This window comes from Spinacia oleracea, chromosome 5, assembly GCF_020520425.1.
Source record: "Spinacia oleracea cultivar Varoflay chromosome 5, BTI_SOV_V1, whole genome shotgun sequence".
In the NCBI taxonomy this organism is placed as follows: Eukaryota; Viridiplantae; Streptophyta; class Magnoliopsida; order Caryophyllales; family Amaranthaceae; genus Spinacia; species Spinacia oleracea.
The window spans coordinates 34,613,317-34,632,560 of record NC_079491.1 but is presented as its reverse complement, the minus strand read 5'-3'; the positions used below and the strand labels follow the sequence as shown (position 1 = coordinate 34,632,560).

At 35.3% G+C, this 19,244-nt stretch overlaps 1 protein-coding gene across 1 annotated transcript; it reads right to left on the bottom strand.

Moving 5' to 3' along the window:
* Positions 1-10,642: 10,642 nt before the first annotated feature.
* LOC110802149 (uncharacterized) lies at positions 10,643-15,355 on the bottom strand. The gene is made up of 4 exons (XM_022007579.2): positions 15,016-15,355; positions 14,106-14,501; positions 13,486-13,900; positions 10,643-11,187 (listed from the first exon to the last, which is right to left on the bottom strand). Exons 1-4 carry the CDS (start codon positions 15,272-15,274, stop codon positions 10,992-10,994), a joined length of 1,266 nt encoding a protein of 421 aa, XP_021863271.2. The 5' UTR covers positions 15,275-15,355; the 3' UTR covers positions 10,643-10,991.
* Between the last annotated feature and the right edge of the window lie 3,889 nt (positions 15,356-19,244).

The following is a 19,244-nucleotide window of genomic DNA, read 5'->3' as shown; positions in this document are numbered from 1 at the left end:
GCATAGTTGTGAGAAGAGAGAGGCTTTTGTAATTTATTTTTAAGTAAAAAAATGGGCTAGAGAAGAGACCCGTGAAGTCAATTGATGGGTCTTTGTTTTTCCTCATATCACAAAGTAGTGGGCCGCTGAATTCTAGAGATCCGTTAGGTGAGTTGGGAGATCTTTTGTTTTTTTATTGTGGCAAACTAGTAAGCCCCAGCGTATATATGAGAGTATGAGACCCGTCACAACAGTTAGGGGATCTCTTATTATTTTCTTGTGGTAAATTAGCGGGCCCTAGTACAAATTAGAGACCCGTTATCTCTAATATTGGATCTCTTATATAAAAGAGACCCGTTATGTCGATTAACGGTTCTTTGCATAGAGGTCTCTTTGCCCATTTTTGTAGTAGTGATTGATAGCAAAAATTAACTAATAATACTATAAACTAATTGAGGGAACAAGTTAACTAATTGATGGTACAAATTAACTAATTGATGAAAAAGTTAACTAATTGAGGGAACAAGTTAATTAATAGATGGTACAAGTTAACTTATTGATGATAAAAGTTAACTAATTTTTAGAAAAAGGTAACTAATCACTAGTGGAAAAAGGGTCATTTGCATCGCACTTTTAAGCACATTTGCGTCGCACATTGTGCGTGGCAAAAGATCTCGATGCAAATGACTAAAAGTCATTTGCATCGCACAAAAGTGCGATGCAAATGACCCTTATTTGCGTCGCACATTAAGCAAATGTGCGTGGCAAATGACTTTTCAGGCACCATGTTGAAAGGTCATTTGCCACGCACATTAGCTTAAAGTGCGTGGCAAATGACTTTCAGGCGCCAAAAAAAAAAGTCATTTGCCACGCACAATAGCTTAATGTGCGACGCAAATGACTTTGAATTTTGTAAAAAAAATAGGTTCCATTTTACTATATATATATATAGTAAAATAGACAACTCATATTATTAAATAGAACCACATCAAATCAATAAGACTAAATACGTAAAGGCAGTACCTTCATAAATTTTACAATACAAAAGCTTGAAATATCTACAACAATGTATTCCATCTAACGGTTTCTCTTGACACCCAACAAAAAAAAAAAAAAAATTAGTTGTTGCCCAGAATCTTCTAGTGTTTCTCTTGCTTCTAGTGTAGTATCGAGCAACGTCCCAACAATCATGGCCAAGTCGTAGCAAGTGATGAGAAGGCTCTTTAGCTACAAACGCAGCCAACTCTTCTGTGCGTTTCTTTACTTCTAATTCTTCCAGTTGTTGAGCTTGCAGTTTGTACTGATCCATGATTTGCTGGACCCTTTCCAGTTCGGCAATGTTTTCTCTACCTCTTTCTGCTTCTGTCCCACCAGTGTTCATCTGTTTGAATGTAAGCTCGATTTGTGTCTTCAATTTATCAGCTCGCATCTGAAACACATGAGATATCACAACTTAGCATCATCATGTTATTGATATTAGCAAACAATACGTGAGCTCTATTTAACAAATGATATCGCATAAGCAAACAAAAAGAGGGAGGTGGAAATCAAGTAGGCTGTTTACAACTTACATCTTGGTATACTATAGAGATAGAAGGATTAAATCCACCAAGAAAACAAATGACATATGAAAATAGTTGTTAAAGCTTGAAGTACGATAAATATATTAAAAAAAAAACAACGCTTTTAAATCTTGGCTCATTCCTATTAAAAAATAAAATAAACTACAGTCCCACACTCACACAAACATTAAAAAAAATGTGCTTTGAATTAGCAAAAGAAATAAAACAAATACTTCTTTGATTAACTGTCTTATACCCTAAAATTGATGTGAACACATTTAGAGAGTGTTTGATTCCCACTTTCCTTTGTTTGGTTTGTAAGGGATGGAAAGTTGTTTCCAAATGGAGGAATACAACTCTATCAAGGTGGAAAACATTTTCCTTTTGAAAGGGAGGGGAAACACATTTTCCTCCCTCCTCCTTACATCTCCTCCTCCTCCCATCAACCCCATTCTATTTCCATTTTCCTTTTCTCTATAACTTTTCTTGTAATGAAACAAACGAAGGAAAAGTAGTTTGGAATTGTGTTTTCCGTCAAACCAAACGGAGCCTTACTCTCGAAAATACAGAAAAAGACACAAAGAATTTGTATGCACTTATCATTGTCAAACATACCCCCCAAAAACGAAAACAAATCCAGCACCAGAAGCTCTCCCATCTACCTATCACTATCCAAAGCTTTCAATTAAAAAGGCCTGTATATATACTTGGAACAAAGAGAATTTACAGAATATTTGTTAGGAAAAAGCTAATAGTCAAGTTGTAAGAGGACAATAACCACAAATAAGAATCTAAATCTTAATTGGACGACGGAATCTGATTCCTCTTCAAAAACATCCAAAGGGAAAGTCTCCCAACCTGTTGAACTCAAAAGTGCTGATCTAAAGTCAGCCACGAAACTCCTTTCTTCACCTCAAACTACTTAGAAAAAGGTTGCTAAGCATTAAACAAGAATATAAATCCTAAATTCCTAATTAGATACTGATTCCTCTTCAAAAGATCCAAAGGTCACAATAAAAATCCTAATTAGATACAAATCTAGCAATTCAACATCAATAAAAAAAAGGTCACATTACATCAAATTCAATTCAACACTTAATTTATCATCAAATTCAAATCAGTCACTTAATTTATCATCAAATTCAAAGCGAAACTCATAAAAAATTGAAAAAAAAAATACTTGAATTCACAAACTAACCAACATAACTAAACCCTAAATTCAAATGAAAAAAACCAGAGAAAATTAATTGAACATGGAAATCAAGATACTCAAATTAACAATCCAAACAATCGGGCAAAAAGATACTCAAATTCACACATTAACCAAAATAATTAAACCCTAGATTCATAAGATTTTTTTTAAAATGTGCAAAACTAATTGAATTTGGAAATCAAGCAATATGACCCAGCGTGTTTCTTACCCTTCAAAAACCAAGCAATATGACCCGCCGGAAAATGCAAACCAATCGTATTGACATTTTCGCGGCGCCGACACCTAGGGTTTGCCTCTTCGCGGTAGTTTAGCATGTTTCTTAGAGGCAGTTCGGCGTTTCTTAGCCTTCTTCGCGGCAGTTCGGCATGTTTCTTAGCCTTCTTCGCGGCGCCGACACCTAGGGTTTGCCTCTTCTTGACATCGCATATCTTGAATTTCAGAGAAACCCAATTGACTATATTTGTGACAGCTTTGGTGAGAGGAGATGTCGAAAAATAAGGTTGATATTGTGTTGTTGGAGGAGAGATGAAGAGGTGTTGGAGTACCAACAATGGAGATTCTAAAAGAATAGATGAGAGAGAAAGATAGAAGAGGCGGAAAGTTTGCGGTGTTGGTGTGGTGTGCTGGGTCAAAGCGAGAAAGTACATTCCTAGGTGGACACACATTGCATCGCAGATTTACAAATATGCGTGGCAAATGACTCTAGGATGCTCCTAGAGTCATTTGCCACGCAGATTTGTAAATCTGCGATGCACTTGATTGAGTCATTTGCCTCGCAGCTTTGTTAATCTGCGATGCAAATGGCTCTGGGGGGCATCCTAGAGTCATTTGCCTCGCAGTTTAACAAAGCTGCGACGCAAATGAGTAAATTTTATGCTAAAATTTGTTATTTGCATCACATGTTCAGAATGGCGTGGCAAATGCGGGGATGCAAATAAGCCTTTTTCCACTAGTGAATTGATGATAAAAGTTAACTAATTTTTACAAAAAGGTAACTATTTGAGGGAAAACGTTAACTAATTGAGGGAGCTTATTTTGAATTATTTACTTGGTATATTTCATAAGTCAGTCAATCTAATTCAATATATTAGTTAAGCATTAAATTCAATTAGTGAAATATCAAATTCAATTAGTTAAAAGTTATTAATGAAAATAGTTAACTAATTGCTGCAAAAAGTTAACTATTTGGTGGAAAATGTTAACTAATTGATGGTAAAGGTTAACTAAAGAGTGGTAAGTTCAACTAATTGATGCAAAAAGTTAACTACTTTTAGGTTAACAATATTAGTTAAACATAGTCATCCTGCATATTGTGACGTCAACAATAATTACAGTAACTTGACTTTTGAAAATGAAATCAATTAGTTAACTAATTGAGGGAACAAGTTAACTAATTGCTGAAAAAAGTTAACTAATTGAGGGAACAAGTTAAATAATTTTTATAGAAAGGTAACTAATTGATGAAAAAAGTTAACTAATTGATGGGAAAAGTTAACTAATTGCTGAAAAAAGTTAACTAATTGATGGAAAAGGTTAACTAATGCATTGTAAGGTTAACAATATTAAATAATTGAGGGAACAAGTTAACTAATTGAGGGAACAAGTTAACTAATTGCTGGTACAAGTTAACTAATTTGATAAACACTAAATTCAATCCAATGTCACTAAAAAAGTTGTTCTTTTGGTGTAAAAGTTCCAAATTCTGTAGGTGCTGTTGACGATGTCCTTATCTCAAATTATCCTTTTTTTCTTTTACTTCTTCCTTTTGTCTTCACTAGTGGTGGATTTTCAACTATTATTTGTGGTGCATTTGATGATGATGATGATGTAGACGGTGCTATGTTGATTGTGGTTTGTTGTGCTTCAACATCGTCTTGTGCCTTTTGTGCTGCCTCCTTTTCTGCTGCTTTTTTTTTTCTAGAACCTTATTTATGCTTTCGTTAGCATGAGCATAAGCCTCTTTAAGCACCTATTAGTTAAGATTTAAAGCAAAATAGTTAGACTCTTGAAGTATTTAGTATTTATTGTTATGTATTAGTTAAATAATAGTTATTAAAAACCTTTTTAGCTGCATCACTCCCTTGACATTTAATAACCAAGTTGTACAAATTTCTTGCCATCTCATAACGCCATGGAGTAACTTTTCTCTTTTCTGTTCCATTATCTTCTCTATGTTCCATTCTCTTCCATACTTCACTTTTTGCAAACTTTGTCCACCTTTTTGAAATGTATTGCTCTGGAATTTTGACTATAGAATGTATATGTAGAACTCGTATTGCATGGAAACATAGCCATCCTGCATATTGTGACATCAAAATATTAACTAATTGATGAAAAAAGTTAACTAATTGATAGAAAAAGTTCACTAATTGATAGAAAAAGTTAACTAAGTGATGAAAAAATTAATTAGTAGATGGTACAAGTAAACTAATTGATGAATAAAGTTAACTAATTGTACAACAAACTAACTGAAGTGAATACAAAACTAGGTACGTTAATAGTATAACTAATTCATGGAAAAGACTAACTAATTGATAGTAAAAGTTCACTAATTGTTAGAAAAAGTTAACTAATTGATGAAAAAATTAATTAATAGATGGTACAAGTAAACTAATTGATGAATAAAGTTAACTAATTGTACAACAAACTAACTGAAGTGAATACAAAACTAGGTAACTTAATAGTATAACTAATTCATGGAAAAAGCTAACTAATTGATAGAAAAAGTTCACTAATTGATAGAAAAAGTTCACTAATTGATAGTGTATGTAAAAATGCAATTAGTTAAGAGCATTAACTAACCTGATTCTTCGAAGTTCCTACAAGTGCATTTAATGGAATTTGTTGTTGGATCAAATGCTACATAATGGGCAGTATGTTCAGGCCAAGATTCATGTTGCACTTTGTAACCAAAGAAATTTCCATTGATGTAGTTGACATTTGAGATGCAACCCATTGCATACTTGAATTCTTTTTCAAAATCTCTAAACAATGTAAGTGTGTAAACATTTGCCGCATGTTTTATCATTCCGACCATTGGAAAATCAGATTTAGGCAAAGCATTTCCACAATCATATTCATTTTGATCTTCTTGATATCTCCAACGATCCACTGTTGCTCCAAAAATGTGAAAGAATTCTGTTAGTGAAGTTGATTTGTTCCCTTTAAATCCAATTGCATTGTTAGTGCTCTCACTCCTGTGTAACAAGATTGAATTAGTTAAACATTCTATTTAATTAGTTAAGCAGGTACGGGAATTAGTTAAGAAAACAAAGGAACTAGTTAAGAAGGTGAAACATTTAGTTAAATATTTTGTTTAATTAGTTAATCTTTCTGATTAATTAGTTAAGCAGGCAAAGGAATTAGTTAAGTAGATGAAACCATTAGTTAAACACTGTGAAGTATTCAAAGCAATTAGTGAAGTATTCATAGTAATTAGTGAAGTATTCATAGCAATTAGTGAATTATTCTGAGCAATTAGTTTAGCATTAAAAAAATTAGTGGACTTCTTTTATTTAAGCATTTACCTTTGTGAAGACAATATTCCAGCTGAGAAAAAATCTTTGTTCAAAGCTGTACACCATTTTTCTTTTATTGTATAGAGATTTGTAAACCAATCATGATCTTGAAGGTTATACTTAGTAATCATGTCAAACCAAGTGGTTTCAAATTCTTCTTCATTGTAACAACGATATAAGCACTTCTTGAATGTGTCTTTGAATGTATTGTCAGCTTTTAAGTCTCCAAATCTTGACACAGCATTCTTTTGTAAGTGCCATAAGCATAATCTATGTTTTGTATTAGGAAATACCTGTAATTTTTTTGATGAATGATGTATTAGTTAAGAATTTAAACTATATAGTTAAGTCAGAACAGAATTCTGTATTAGTTAGGAATCTGAAAATGATGCAAAAAGTTAACTAATTCATGCAAAAAGTTAACTAATTCATGCAAAAAGGTAACTAATATATTATTAAAACAAAAGTTAACTAGTTCATGCAAAAACTTATCTAATTCATTGCAAAAGTTAACTAATTGATTCAAAAACTTAACTAATGTATGTAATATGATAACTAATTGATTGAAAAAGTAACTGATGAATGGTTATCAATTTAGTTAAACTTTTCAATTCATTAGTTAAAGACCAGTAGCAAATAGTTAACAACTTTTAGCAATTAGTTAACTATAAAACCCAAATAGTTAATACACTCTTACTTGTTCAATAGCATTTGCCATTGCTTGATCTTGATCTGTAAAGATAGTTATAGGTGCTTTGCCTCCCATAGAGTCCAGAAATGTTTCCAATAGCCACACAAAAGTGTGTGTCTTCTCATCAGCAATAAAAGCACAACCAAACATCACATTACTCCAATGGTTGTTGACACCTACAAATGGCGCACAAACTAAATTGTATTTGTTTGTTCTGAAAGTTGTGTCAAAGACACAGACATCACCATATACGTCATAATCTTCTTGCATCATTCCATCCCTCCAAAACATGCTTATTACTTGGTTTGCCTCGTTCACCTTTACTCGAAAATAAAAGTTTGGATGTTCTTCTCCTCTCTTAATTAACATGTTCACAACTGCTTGTGTATCTTTTCCTTCTAGTCTTTTCATTTTTAATCTACTTGTGAAATTCATGTGGTCAACTAATGTGTGTCCAACCACCCTTGCGTCGCCAGCTTCATTACACATTTATCTATAGGAATCTGCTGGTGTTATTCCTGATAGTGTGAGTCCTTCAATTACTTTTCCCTTTTCTTCATCAATTTTTCTTTGTGATCTGGAAATGATGCAAAACGTTAACTAATTGTTGTAAAAAGTTAACTAATATATGCAAAAAGTTAACTAATATATGCAAAAAGTTAACTATTTGTTGTAAAAGGTAAATAACTAATATATTATTAAAATAAAAGTTACCTAATTCATGCAAAAACGTAACTAATTGATTGAAAAAGTTAACTAATTGATGAAAAAGTTAATTTATGGTTTTAGGAAGTAAGTAATTGAGGTAAAAAGTAAACTAATTGGTGCAAAACGTTAACTAAATGTTTTAAAAAGTTAACTAATGCATGGAAAAGGTTAACTAATTTATGAAAAAAGTTAAGTAATTGATGGAAAAAGGTAAGTAACTGTTTTATCTAGTTTATTATTAAAACAAAATTATTTAAACGCTTAAGTAATTAATGTCAAAGCCTAACTAAATATATTTAATGGTTAACTAATTACTTGTATTTTGTTTTGTACCTTTCAAAGTTTTGCAGTGACTCTCTTGTTAAGGCATGATTGTGTTCTATAACATGATGAAAGACTATAAACTTTCCATCCTTTTGTAACTTCAATCGTATAGATGCGTTGCACCCTGTTCTAGTAAGGTTTTGCTGCCTTGGGTTCTTTGACTGCTCTTTCTGTTTGCTCTCACTTGATACAGTTGCTTCTTCTTTCTTTGTGTTCTTTGTGTTTTCCTTTCTCTTTCCTTCCTTTGAACAACAAAAGTATCTTTCCTTTATCTCTCCCGTTTTTTTATCTCTCCTTAATGTATTTTTTCTTATTGAAAATCCAAGAAGTATTGAATGTTTGTCATAAAGTTCATGTAGTTCATCTACAGTGCCAGTATATCCAGTCAAAGGTCCTCTAATATCATCCTCTGTTAAATCGTTCCAAATATCTTTTGAACCTGTAAAATGAACAAAAGTAATAATTAACAAAAGAAACTAATTAGTTACATAATTCAGGAAATTAGTTAACCAATTGAACTAATTGAGAGAACAAGTTAACTAATTGATGATAAAAGTTCACTAATTAAGGGAACAACTTAACTAATTGATGGTACAAGTTAACTAATTAAGGGAACAACTTAACTAATTGATGGTACAAGTTAACTAATTGATGATAAAAGTTAACTAATTGATGATAAAAGTTAACTAATTGCTTCAAAAAGTTAACTATTTGGTGGAAAAGGTTAACTAGTTGCTTCAAAAAGTTAACTATTTGGTGGAAAAGGTTACCTAAATGATGGTAATGGTTAACTTAGTGAAAAATGAAATTTGAAAAGTAGCTTTAAAAAAAATTAGTTTAGTATTGATATTAATTAGTTAAGTTCTTAAAGAAATCAGTGATTTATTTAAATTAAAAGTTCCTTTATATATTATTTAGTTTATTATCCAATTAGTTAACTATTTTTACCAGTTAGTGATTCTTTCAAAGCAATTAGTTAACCAATTTGTTTAGTTTTTTAGCCGCTTAGTTAATTGCACAATCTAATTAGTTACGACAAGTAATCAATTAGTTAACTATATTCATTAAATTAATTTTAAAACCTGAAAAATAAGCTGATGTTGTTTCTCCTGTTGTTGCAGAACTTGTTTCAGATGTGTTTTCCTTTGTTCCAGAACTTGTTTCAGTAGTTACTTGCTGCAATGTTGTAAAAGCCCTTTGATTAGGGTTATCAAATTGCGCAGAAGGTTGAAATCGAGAAGGAGGATGAAGATCGCTTTGATAATGGTTATCAAAACGGGCAGGAGGTTGAAATCGAGGAGTAGGATGAAGGTCGCTTTGGTTAGGGTTATCAAATCGCGCAGGAGGTTGAAAACGAGGAGGAGGATGACGGTCGCGAGGTTGAAAAATCGGTGGTGGTAGAAATCGAGGATGTTGAAGGTGGCGAGGTTGAAAATTCGGTGGTGTTAGAAATCGAGGAGAATGTTGAAGGTGGCGAGGTTGAAAACTCGGTGGTTGAAATTGTGGCGGAAACATCTGTGTTGGTTGTTGAAATTGTGGCGGAAATAATGGTGGTGGTGGTTGAAAGCCGTCGGCCATGTCTGATCTGAAAGTTGTCGGCGGTGATTGTGGCAGAAATATCGGTATTGGTGGTTGAAATTGCTCATAGCCGCCGTCGCCCATGTCGGATCTGAAAGTTGTTGGCGGCGATTGCGGCGGAGCAAGCTGAATAATTTCGCGAAATTAGATTAGGGTTTGAGAAAGGATGTCGCTGTTGTGAAGAAGGAAGGAGGAAGGAGGAAGGAGGAAGGAGGAAGAGAGAGAAAGAAATATGAGATTTCGTATTTATGTGGCGCGTGAAGCCCACGCGCGCGTGGGGGAGTCACAGACTGACAGGCGCGTGGCCGTCAGGCCGCCTGACAGAAAACGCGCTGTTTTATTTTAGCTTCCAAATGAAGCCTTAAACAATTAGTTTTTTTTATATATATTCTTTCTTTTTTTACCATAATTTTTATAAAAAATAAAAAAAATATATAAAAATAGGTCTACAACCGGTCCAAACCAGTCCGGTCCGGATTTTGGACCGATTTTTCCGGTCCTGTACGGGTTAGGTCCAAGCATAATCAGTCCGATCTTCGGGTCTTGAATTATTAAAATTTCGGTCTTCGGTCCGGTCCGCGTCGGTCTGGTCCAGTCCGGTCCGAGTTTGGACCAATGAATACCCCTAATCAGAGTTCAGATCAAACCTACATCATGGGCATGGGTTCAAATCCTATCCTTGACAATATCAATCTTTTTTTTTTTTGTTTTCCACAACACTGACTAGTACATCATGGACTTGACACAGTTCATATCAAACCTACTTATGTTCGTTCTCAACGCATGAAATACCAATACTTTTTTTTGTTTTCCACAACACTCTGTAGTAGCAACATACTAGGTGCCTTAATTTTAGATAGGAGTATGTTTTAGAAAGGAAGAAGCTTAGCAGCTACGCCAAAGTTTCCCAAAATGTTTGCGTTTGAGAAACACTAGTACATCATGGATTTACCATCAGTTCATATTAAACCTACTTATGTTCCTTCTCAACGCATGAAGCAATTCAGGTACCCAACAAAATCATTTATTTGGAACATCATATCTAATTTGAAACAGAAGACGACAGGTGTGTCAACAAGTAAACAATTTAATTTCAAAGTTATGTCAGTTTTGTTCCTTCAAGATAATACAACCCTAAAATCATTTTTGCACGATTATTTAAATGGCAATGGACCAACCAAAACAGATTCTACAACATGGCTTCCTTTCTAAAAATGAGTCTGACATTCGTGTGCACGTCTACTAGAGTAGAATTTCGGATAAAAATGGCTCCCATTGTAAACCATCTACAGCAATACACTTTCAGGTTTCCCCTTTGACACCTGAAGCAACCAAAAAAAGTTGATGCATCGAGTATACTGCCTCGACCAAAAGAACTATGACAAACTTTGCAAAACTCTATTCTAGAGAAAGAAAACTCATGCAGGAATAGCAGCTGGGATCTTCTTTGTCTTAGCAAGCAACCTTTCCATGAATGCTGGGTTTGCTTTAAGCCTCTGTTTGACATATGACGTTCGAGACTCCTCTACCAATGCATTAGCTTTACCAGCATCTTCAATTATATTAAGCAGGGTTCTCAGACAGTCTTTCCTATTCTCTTCACGGTGTTCAAACCTGAAAATAAAACATTCTTCTTACAAAATATGTTTCCATACGGCTTCAATTCAAAGCCCGCTAACTATTGTATGACAAATATATAAACCACACTATCAGATTGCAAATAAGGTTGATTCAAACGATGTCAGGTCCCTTTTCTTAAAGGAAAATGTAATACTACGCAGCTATCAAGCATTAGGCAGTACACAAAAGACACACAAAAAGGTAAGCCTAGCACAAAAGACAAATGAGCTTTGGAGTGAACCCAAAAAATAATCATCAACAGATTCAAGTACCACAGTGCTCCACCATAAAGGAAAAAAGAAAGAAAAACTGGTCCATACTTCAATATCCCAAATTTTCTTCAACTAATTGTAAGTTTTTATCATTCATAATAATCCCAAGTTTTTGGTGGTGGAGATGGGAAGCTTCTCAAATAGTCCCAAGTCATATTTTTTTGTTATTGTTCTTTTCTTTGTAGTGTGAGTTGTATTACTTCGATATATAACAACACCTGGACCTATTTTAACAGTGTGTCAATAAAACAAAAAAGAGTTCCTAAATGTTCAATAGTGGGGATCTGAAGATGGGTAATTTAAGATTGTTACGATTCTTTCCTAAAAAATGTTACTATCAAACAAGATTTTTTTTTTGGTGTACCATCCGGTTCACCCTTAGGGCTAATCCGGATTCGGGGCGAGTTCTGAGTGGATAGGTTCCATTCCCCTCCCAATTGTTGTTGCGGGGGATCGAACACAGGTACTATCAAACAAGATAGGTACAATATAATTTAGGAAAATTTGTCATAAACCTAAAACTACCTTTCGAACGTGGGACTTTGTGACAAACCACCTTATAATAAATTACAAGAAGAAACCTATTTTTAGATACATTTTTTGTCAAAAGACCACCTTATACCGGAAACTGACAATTGACTTTGTTTTCAGGTGTTGACCAAGCATGTGCGTGACACGTGAGTCCCTTTCTCCCTCCATTTTTACTCGCTCCTCTCTTTCTCTTACATTCTTCATTTTCATAGTACAGTTCTTGAAGAATCCGCATCATTAGTGTCTCAAACTTCAATTAAACTGCTCCCGAATTCAATTAACAAAAAATCGATCAAGACAATCATCAAAATCCCACCTCTCCCATTTTCCACTTTCGTTTTACCTTACCCAGTACTCGGTTATTTAACCATTACACTGTAGCCATAGAATCTCTCTTCCGCATCTTCCCCCATTTTTTAAACTTCTTACTAACTACAGAAACAGCAATCCACAAATTTCCAACAATTTCCTTACAATCGAGCTAGGGTAATTGTCACAATATAGGTCTAACTAGAGGGGGGGAGGGGGTAAAACTGGGCAAAAAGCACTATTTTACATTCATTTTCAATTTCTGAAAATTGGAAGAATTTGATTCTGGTTAAATTGACCTAGGCAGCAGCTAAACTGCAAACTGAAGGTAGAATAAGGAAGAATTTTTTAGAACTCTCAGAAAAAGGAGCCAGCAGGAATTAAAAATGGTAGGAAAAAGGGGGAAAAGGAGAAAAAGGGATCACATGCCTATCGTGTGGGAGTCAACACTAGAATCCCTTGTCAACGCCTGAAAACGAAGTCAATCGTCGGAATTCGGCATAAGGTGGTCTTTGACCCCGAAAACGGAACAGGTTTCTTCTTGCAATTTTTTATTTTTAGGTGGTTTCTCACAAATTCTCACTCTTAAAGAGTGGTTTATGACAAATTTTCCTATAATCTAAGAAAACTGATAGTACTCCGTACTAATTATCAAAACATAAACAAAAGTCTTTCACCAAACAAAAACATGTAAGCAAAGTTCTCAAAACTAAGCACACACTTCTTATATCGAAGCCTACTTTTTTGAGAGAGAACACAACCTATACTAGGTAACACAGCTCCGAATCTAGGGCATTAATCCATACAAAGGTTTGTAGGTTTTCCATTCAAGTAAAGTGAAAGTGACGCTATCCATAATGATTGTTTAAATTTGCAATCCTTCCTCTAACAAAGAGACCCAGAAGACATCAGTTATTTATTTACAGTTGAATATTCATTCTCATAGAAAAGAGCATACGTAAATACGTAATACACGTTAGCTACGTTGTCCTTTCGTTCCTTTTAATTTCACTTCACACAATTCTGCCAAACATAATTTCATAGAGGCTAAAGATACAGCAACCAAGAGGAAAAACTATACGATTAATACCAGAACACAAAATGTACATAACCCAAGTTTGGCCACAGTTGCTGCAGATGATTAGAATTATATAACTACAGAGACCTAACTGGAGCTTACCTCTCACTTATGATTGTTAGCTCGTCTTTTCCAGGATGATACCGTTTTCCTACTATTTCCCTCAAACGACGGAACTGATATTTTGAAAGTCCAAGCTCCTTGACTGTCACTGATAGTTTCACCTTTCTGTTTTTAGGATGCCAAGCATCACCACCTGGAGCAAATACCACCCGTGTATGCCATCTGAGAATTGGACCCACACCTGGTGGATCATCAGACTTTTTTTTCTCTACAAGCTCAGTCACTTCATCGGACTTTGGAGGTCCCTCTGCATCCACCTTCTCCATATACTCAGCCACAATCTGATCTTCAAACTCCTTGAAGTGCTGATATGCTTCCTCAGGCTCAAGTTCCTGTCGTTCACATTTATCTCCTAACTCATCAAACTTTGCTTGGACCTTCTGCTTAATGTCATCTGAAATAGTCCATTCAAATGTGTTGTTTATGACACTTAGCAATAGCATTGAAAAAAAATCACATTCTATACCTTATGATTTCAACTATTAACAGCAAGAGAAGAGAACTAGCATATTAGTGAATAAGGAGAAGATTATCCAAATAAAAAAAAGAGGTTAAGATATCACAGAAAAGAAACTTGAAAGAAGACATTATGAAGATACCTGGGAGGAGCTTATCCCAATCGCGCATATCCTCCAAAATCTCCTCACATTCCCTCATATCCCTAGCAAATCCTTTCTCAGTTGCTTCTTGGACGATGGCATTCCACTTTTGGTCATCCATGTTATAGTATTCATCCTCCATCATCCTATTCACAACTATTTCCTTGGCATTGTACAAGTCAGGAATATCTTCATCTGTTTTATGACTCTCCTCGAAATCCGACTCAAATTCTTTGTCGCCTACGTCATCAATTGGAGTGAATTGGAGTTCTTCCGCCAACTCATCATCAGTATCTTCATGCTTCCCTAACAACCTCCTTGCTAGTATGGCTTCGAGGACCGATGGAAGCGCCTCTTCATCACCCTTGAAGTACTTCTCTATCCTCAGTTTCAGCTCTAAATTCAAACAATGATAGATAATCAGAAACATATAAATTACAAAAGGCAAACAACCCAAAACAATTCTACAGTACCATCCGTTTCAGATTTGAACTCTTGCACCACTCCCCAGTCCCACCCCTACAGTAGTTGGACTGGCAACTGGGAACCGATATCAGACACGAGTATGTGTCCTAAGTGTCTAAATGAAGCTTGGAACTCACCATATCCATGTCGAGATCCGACACGGGTACACGAGGTACAACAAAGCGGCCGGGTAACACAGCCTCACCCGAAGAATTCAAAATATTGATCAATGACAACAAAGTCAATACATACAGAACTTTAACTACATAACATTTCGAACCCACATATTCAAGCAACTCAATTCAATGCAAGGTAATATAGTTAAAGTTTCAGTAATTTACAAGCATTATAAGATCCAGAAAATGAAACCCCAAATATCAAAACAATAAACAATGAAAACTAAAAAACCAAATAAAATTAAGACAAAAAGGGATGAATCAATTACCTTTATTGCCGATATCTTCAACACCAATTGTGGGATCTTTGACCTCGGGTTGCGCCAAGCTGGTCTCGGGAGGAGGGGGTGGTTGGGGATTTTGGTCGGAAGAATCATCTTCAGAAGAGAAGAACCTGCGCGAAAAGACGTGAGAAAATGGGGGTAAAATTACATTTTGAATTGATTGAATTGGTTTTGAAGAAATTGAAGGAGATGATAGAAAGTTGCGAGTGTAGAGTGAAGCATTTCTTAGAAGAGCTCTTTTCATGGCTTCTGATGTATCTGCTCACTCTCTCTCTCTTACTCGAGTTTCAGGGTTTAGGCTTTTGCACAATTGCAGGAAATGAACGTAAGGCTTCAAATTCGGGCTTCAATCAAATTTGGGCTTTGATCGAATATTTTCGCAAATTTTTGGCTTACCTGTGTACAGTCAGAGCTGGCTGTAGCCCAATTCAAAATAATGTCGTTTTGTGTTGTTTAAAATGCACATTAATATACTGGTATACAATGAACATTTATTTATTTATTTGAAAATGAACATTTATTTATTTATTTGGAAATGAACATTTAATATTTTGGAAATGAACATTTATTTACTATTTACTATTTTGGAAATGAACATTTATTTACTATTTTGGGACTTAACATTTATTTACTTATTTAGAAATGAACATTTATCTACTCAATCGAAGATAAACGTTTATCTAATTATTTGGGAATTCTCATTTACTCAACCAATTTAGAAATGAACATTTATCCATTAATTGTGAAATGAATATTTACTAATTTAAAATGAACATAGTTATTGTATTACTATGTTATTACATTGACCCGACCCGTTTGACAGGTCTAGCGCTCATCGCCCACAACTCCAAGAAGAATCCCAGCGGCCGATGAGTAACGGGAAAACGACGCTTAGAAGGATCTATTTGCCATTTAATTCGCCCAATGGGTCTCCATTCGCCCATGGATCACCGGGCGACCTTCCATAAAGGCCATGGGACGCCTTTCGCTTTTCCAATTACCAAGTCTAACTCTTAGGCCTCGAAAATAAGCATTATAGGCTCCTCAGAGTTGACTAGGATCATCCCGAACTAGCTCGGGATTGTTTAGTGGTCCATAAAAATCGTGAAAAGAGCCTAAAAAGGCCAATTTCTCCTTAAACAACCTGAACAACTAAAGATACTCTACACAACACATATTAGTACTAGAATAGCTCCGAAGAGCTCATTTGAGACCGAAAAGTACTAAAGAACGGAGGTAAAAACACTATAAAATATGAATATATCAACAATGCCCGGGTAATCACCTATCAAACAAAGTCTAACCTTAAGATCGCAAGATGGTGTTTATTTTGGTGTGTTTATTTCTTTCTAGGGTAGTTTATTGCTTTGAAAAAAAAATACAAAAATACGTTCCGATGAATACAATATCATGCTTCCCTGTGCCCCTTGATCGAAAATTGTTTTGATTCTTGGTATTTGATGATGGGCAATGTAGATGTGTTAGCCATGATTTGATATTCGATTGATTTGATGCCTTAACATGAGTCAACTCTAACTAACTATTTGTGGACTTGGTGCTTGACTAGTTGACTTGGTTAGGATGTGTGATAGTTTCCTGGTGTGTCATTGATTTTGAGTATTGATTTACGACTATTAGTAGTGTTTTATGACTCATATACATGCACATTGTGGAGGACGAAGGCATTTTTCTGTTTAGGTAGCCTTCATATGAATCTAGATACATTTGTTCCCTCCTTTTATACCCATGTTGTTGCTTGTGCCCTTTATTCGGTGACTAGCCACATTACAAGCCTGTGAAAACCCCATTGGTTACTAGTCTCAAGCCTAGCTTGGAGGAGCTAATAGTAGTGAGGTGAGGGAGTTGTGGTGTGCTACATTTTGAGCACAAAGTGAGTATTCAAAAAAGGAGTTCGTTTCATCATGTTGTTGTTGAAAATGAGTTGAAAATGAAAGAGATGGAAGAATAAAACAAATGTGAAGGTTACCAAAAAGAAAGAAAAAAAGAGAGATTGAAAAAGAAAAGAAAGAGAAAAATCTATTACTCTCGGAAAAAAAAAAGGAGAGTTCAAAGTATTTGTTACAATCAAGTTTTGTAAATTCATACCCTTGTGATGATTGGTTATAATTGTGAAAAAAAAAGGCAAGAAAGTATGGTGTTGGTGTTTGTTGTTCCATCATGTGTTGAGTGGGAGGTTTATGGTCATTATTTTGGTTGATCATGGTTGTATTTAGGATTTATGCTCCCCAAAACCAAGGCTTTATGCTCACATTTTACCCAAACTTACCACACCCTTACCTAAGCCTAACATTACAATCTTTGAAGACCTTCCGACCTTTGTGCATAGAGTCGTACTTATGTGAAAATAGTTTTTTACCAATGCAAGTTATGACATGACACATTCCGAGTCGACTACTAGGTTGAGTGTATGTTTTTCTAGACACACGAGTGTTGTGAGTTTGGGAGGGCATTGTTCACTTATACGTTGGGAGGAGAGCGAACGGGTACATCTTTTATCCGCCACATAAATGAGTGACGAGTGTGTGAGCACTAGTCTTGAATTCCATTGTGCATTTGTGGTTCGCTTTGCGTGACGATTGTTAAGGTGGATTAGCGGTTGAATGGATTTGATTGGTTGACATTGATGCATGCTTGTTGGATTTTGCCTTGAATTATGTTTTTCATTTTGAAATATGTTGGGGGTGAAGTTGGTCTTGTATTCATCGATGATTTCCTTGCTTAGGGACAAGCAAGGATCTAGCTTGGGGGAGTTTGATATGTGTGTTTTATATAGTGTTTCACCCCCGTCCCTTAGTACTTTTTTATGTGTCAAATGAGCTCTTAGGAGCCATTTTTAGTACTAATATGCGTTATTGAGTGTGCCTTGAGTTTCAGGTTTGATTATCAGGAATTGGTCTTTTTAGACCCGTTTCATGGTGATTTAGGCCACTACACGAGCCCGAGGAAGTTCGGGACCTTTTTCGTCGACTTTCGGGAGCCTTAGATGCTTATGGTTGAGCCCCGAGAGTTAGACTCGGTGATATGGGCGAAGGATATTGAAGATTGCAAACCGCCCTGTGAGCTGAGGGCGAAATGCGACCATCGGGCGGAAAGAAGAGGAAATTAAAGTCATCTATGCGCGCCCGATCGGGCGCACTTCGCCCGGTCCGGATCGGGCGGCCAAATGAGAGCAGCTGTGAAGATTTCACAAACCGCCCGATCGGGCGGAATTTGGCCCGATCGGGCCGACTGTCGAGCACTTCGCCCGATCGGGCGACGCCAACCTCCAGTTATTTTCGCGCATTTACTTTTCCGTTTTTTAGGCTTTATTTTGGCAAACTATATAAACAAGCCTTAGTTAATTTGAGAGGCATCTTATTTTCTAGTATTAGACCCTTAGTTTATTTTCTCTTAATCTAGTTTTCTCTCAAATTTGTTCCAAGCACTTGTTTTTAGTTTCAATCAAAGCTCCAAATTTTTAGTTCATCCTTTTGTTCTACATTTAGGTATTGCTTTCTATTTTTCTTTATTAATTACTTTTGATCATGTTTTCCATTATGTTGATTACTTTGTTATTTGTTATTATGCTTGAGTAATTTATTTTCTAGGGTTTGGGGATCCTTGAATAACATGAAGGGATATTGAAAGATTGTGATTGTTGGCATTGTAATTAATTCCTATTGATTGGTTTATTTCACTATACAATTAGATTTGCGCAGGTTTAATTGTGGTAGTTATGCAATATCAAGTTAAGATTCGAGAGATGCAATTTGATGTTTAGGCTTGTGTCAATAGGTGGAATTGGAGTTAATACGTAGCGAGAGCCCGTTAATTCTAAGTCTATGATTAGTATCGATTCGAGAGAGCATGCTAGTCTAATTAATTACTTTGTTGATTATCGTGATTGTTTATTGTCATGGATTGTTATTTGTTGGTGAACCTATACCCTAGATTCCTTAATATCTTGATTCTTAATTGTTTAATTATCGTAGTAGTCTTAGCAAACCATCAACCCAACTCTTGTTCCCAATAGTCTAGTCTGATTGATTAATAGTAGAAAGAACACTGTTTCCCTGTGGATTCGATCCTGACTTCCCTTGCTACCTAGTTAGTGGACTTAGGTTATTTTTGATTAGGTGATACGACTTAAGCCTGTCAGTTTTAGAGATGTACGAGTCTTTAATGGGCACAGTTTCACGTAAGAGACGGATTTT

Bases quoted from the DNA above. Each gene is read 5' to 3' on its own strand.
- LOC110802149 (XM_022007579.2), bottom strand. From the start codon at position 15,274: ATGAAAAGAGCTCTTCTAAGAAATGCTTCACTCTACACTCGCAACTTT. The intron at 13,901-14,105 runs GTATCTTCATAA...GGACTATTTCAG, and splicing joins TTGGGATAAGCTCCTCCCAG to ATGACATTAAGCAGAAGGTC. The intron at 11,188-13,485 runs GTAAGCTCCAGT...TTTTATTTTCAG, and splicing joins CTAACAATCATAAGTGAGAG to GTTTGAACACCGTGAAGAGA.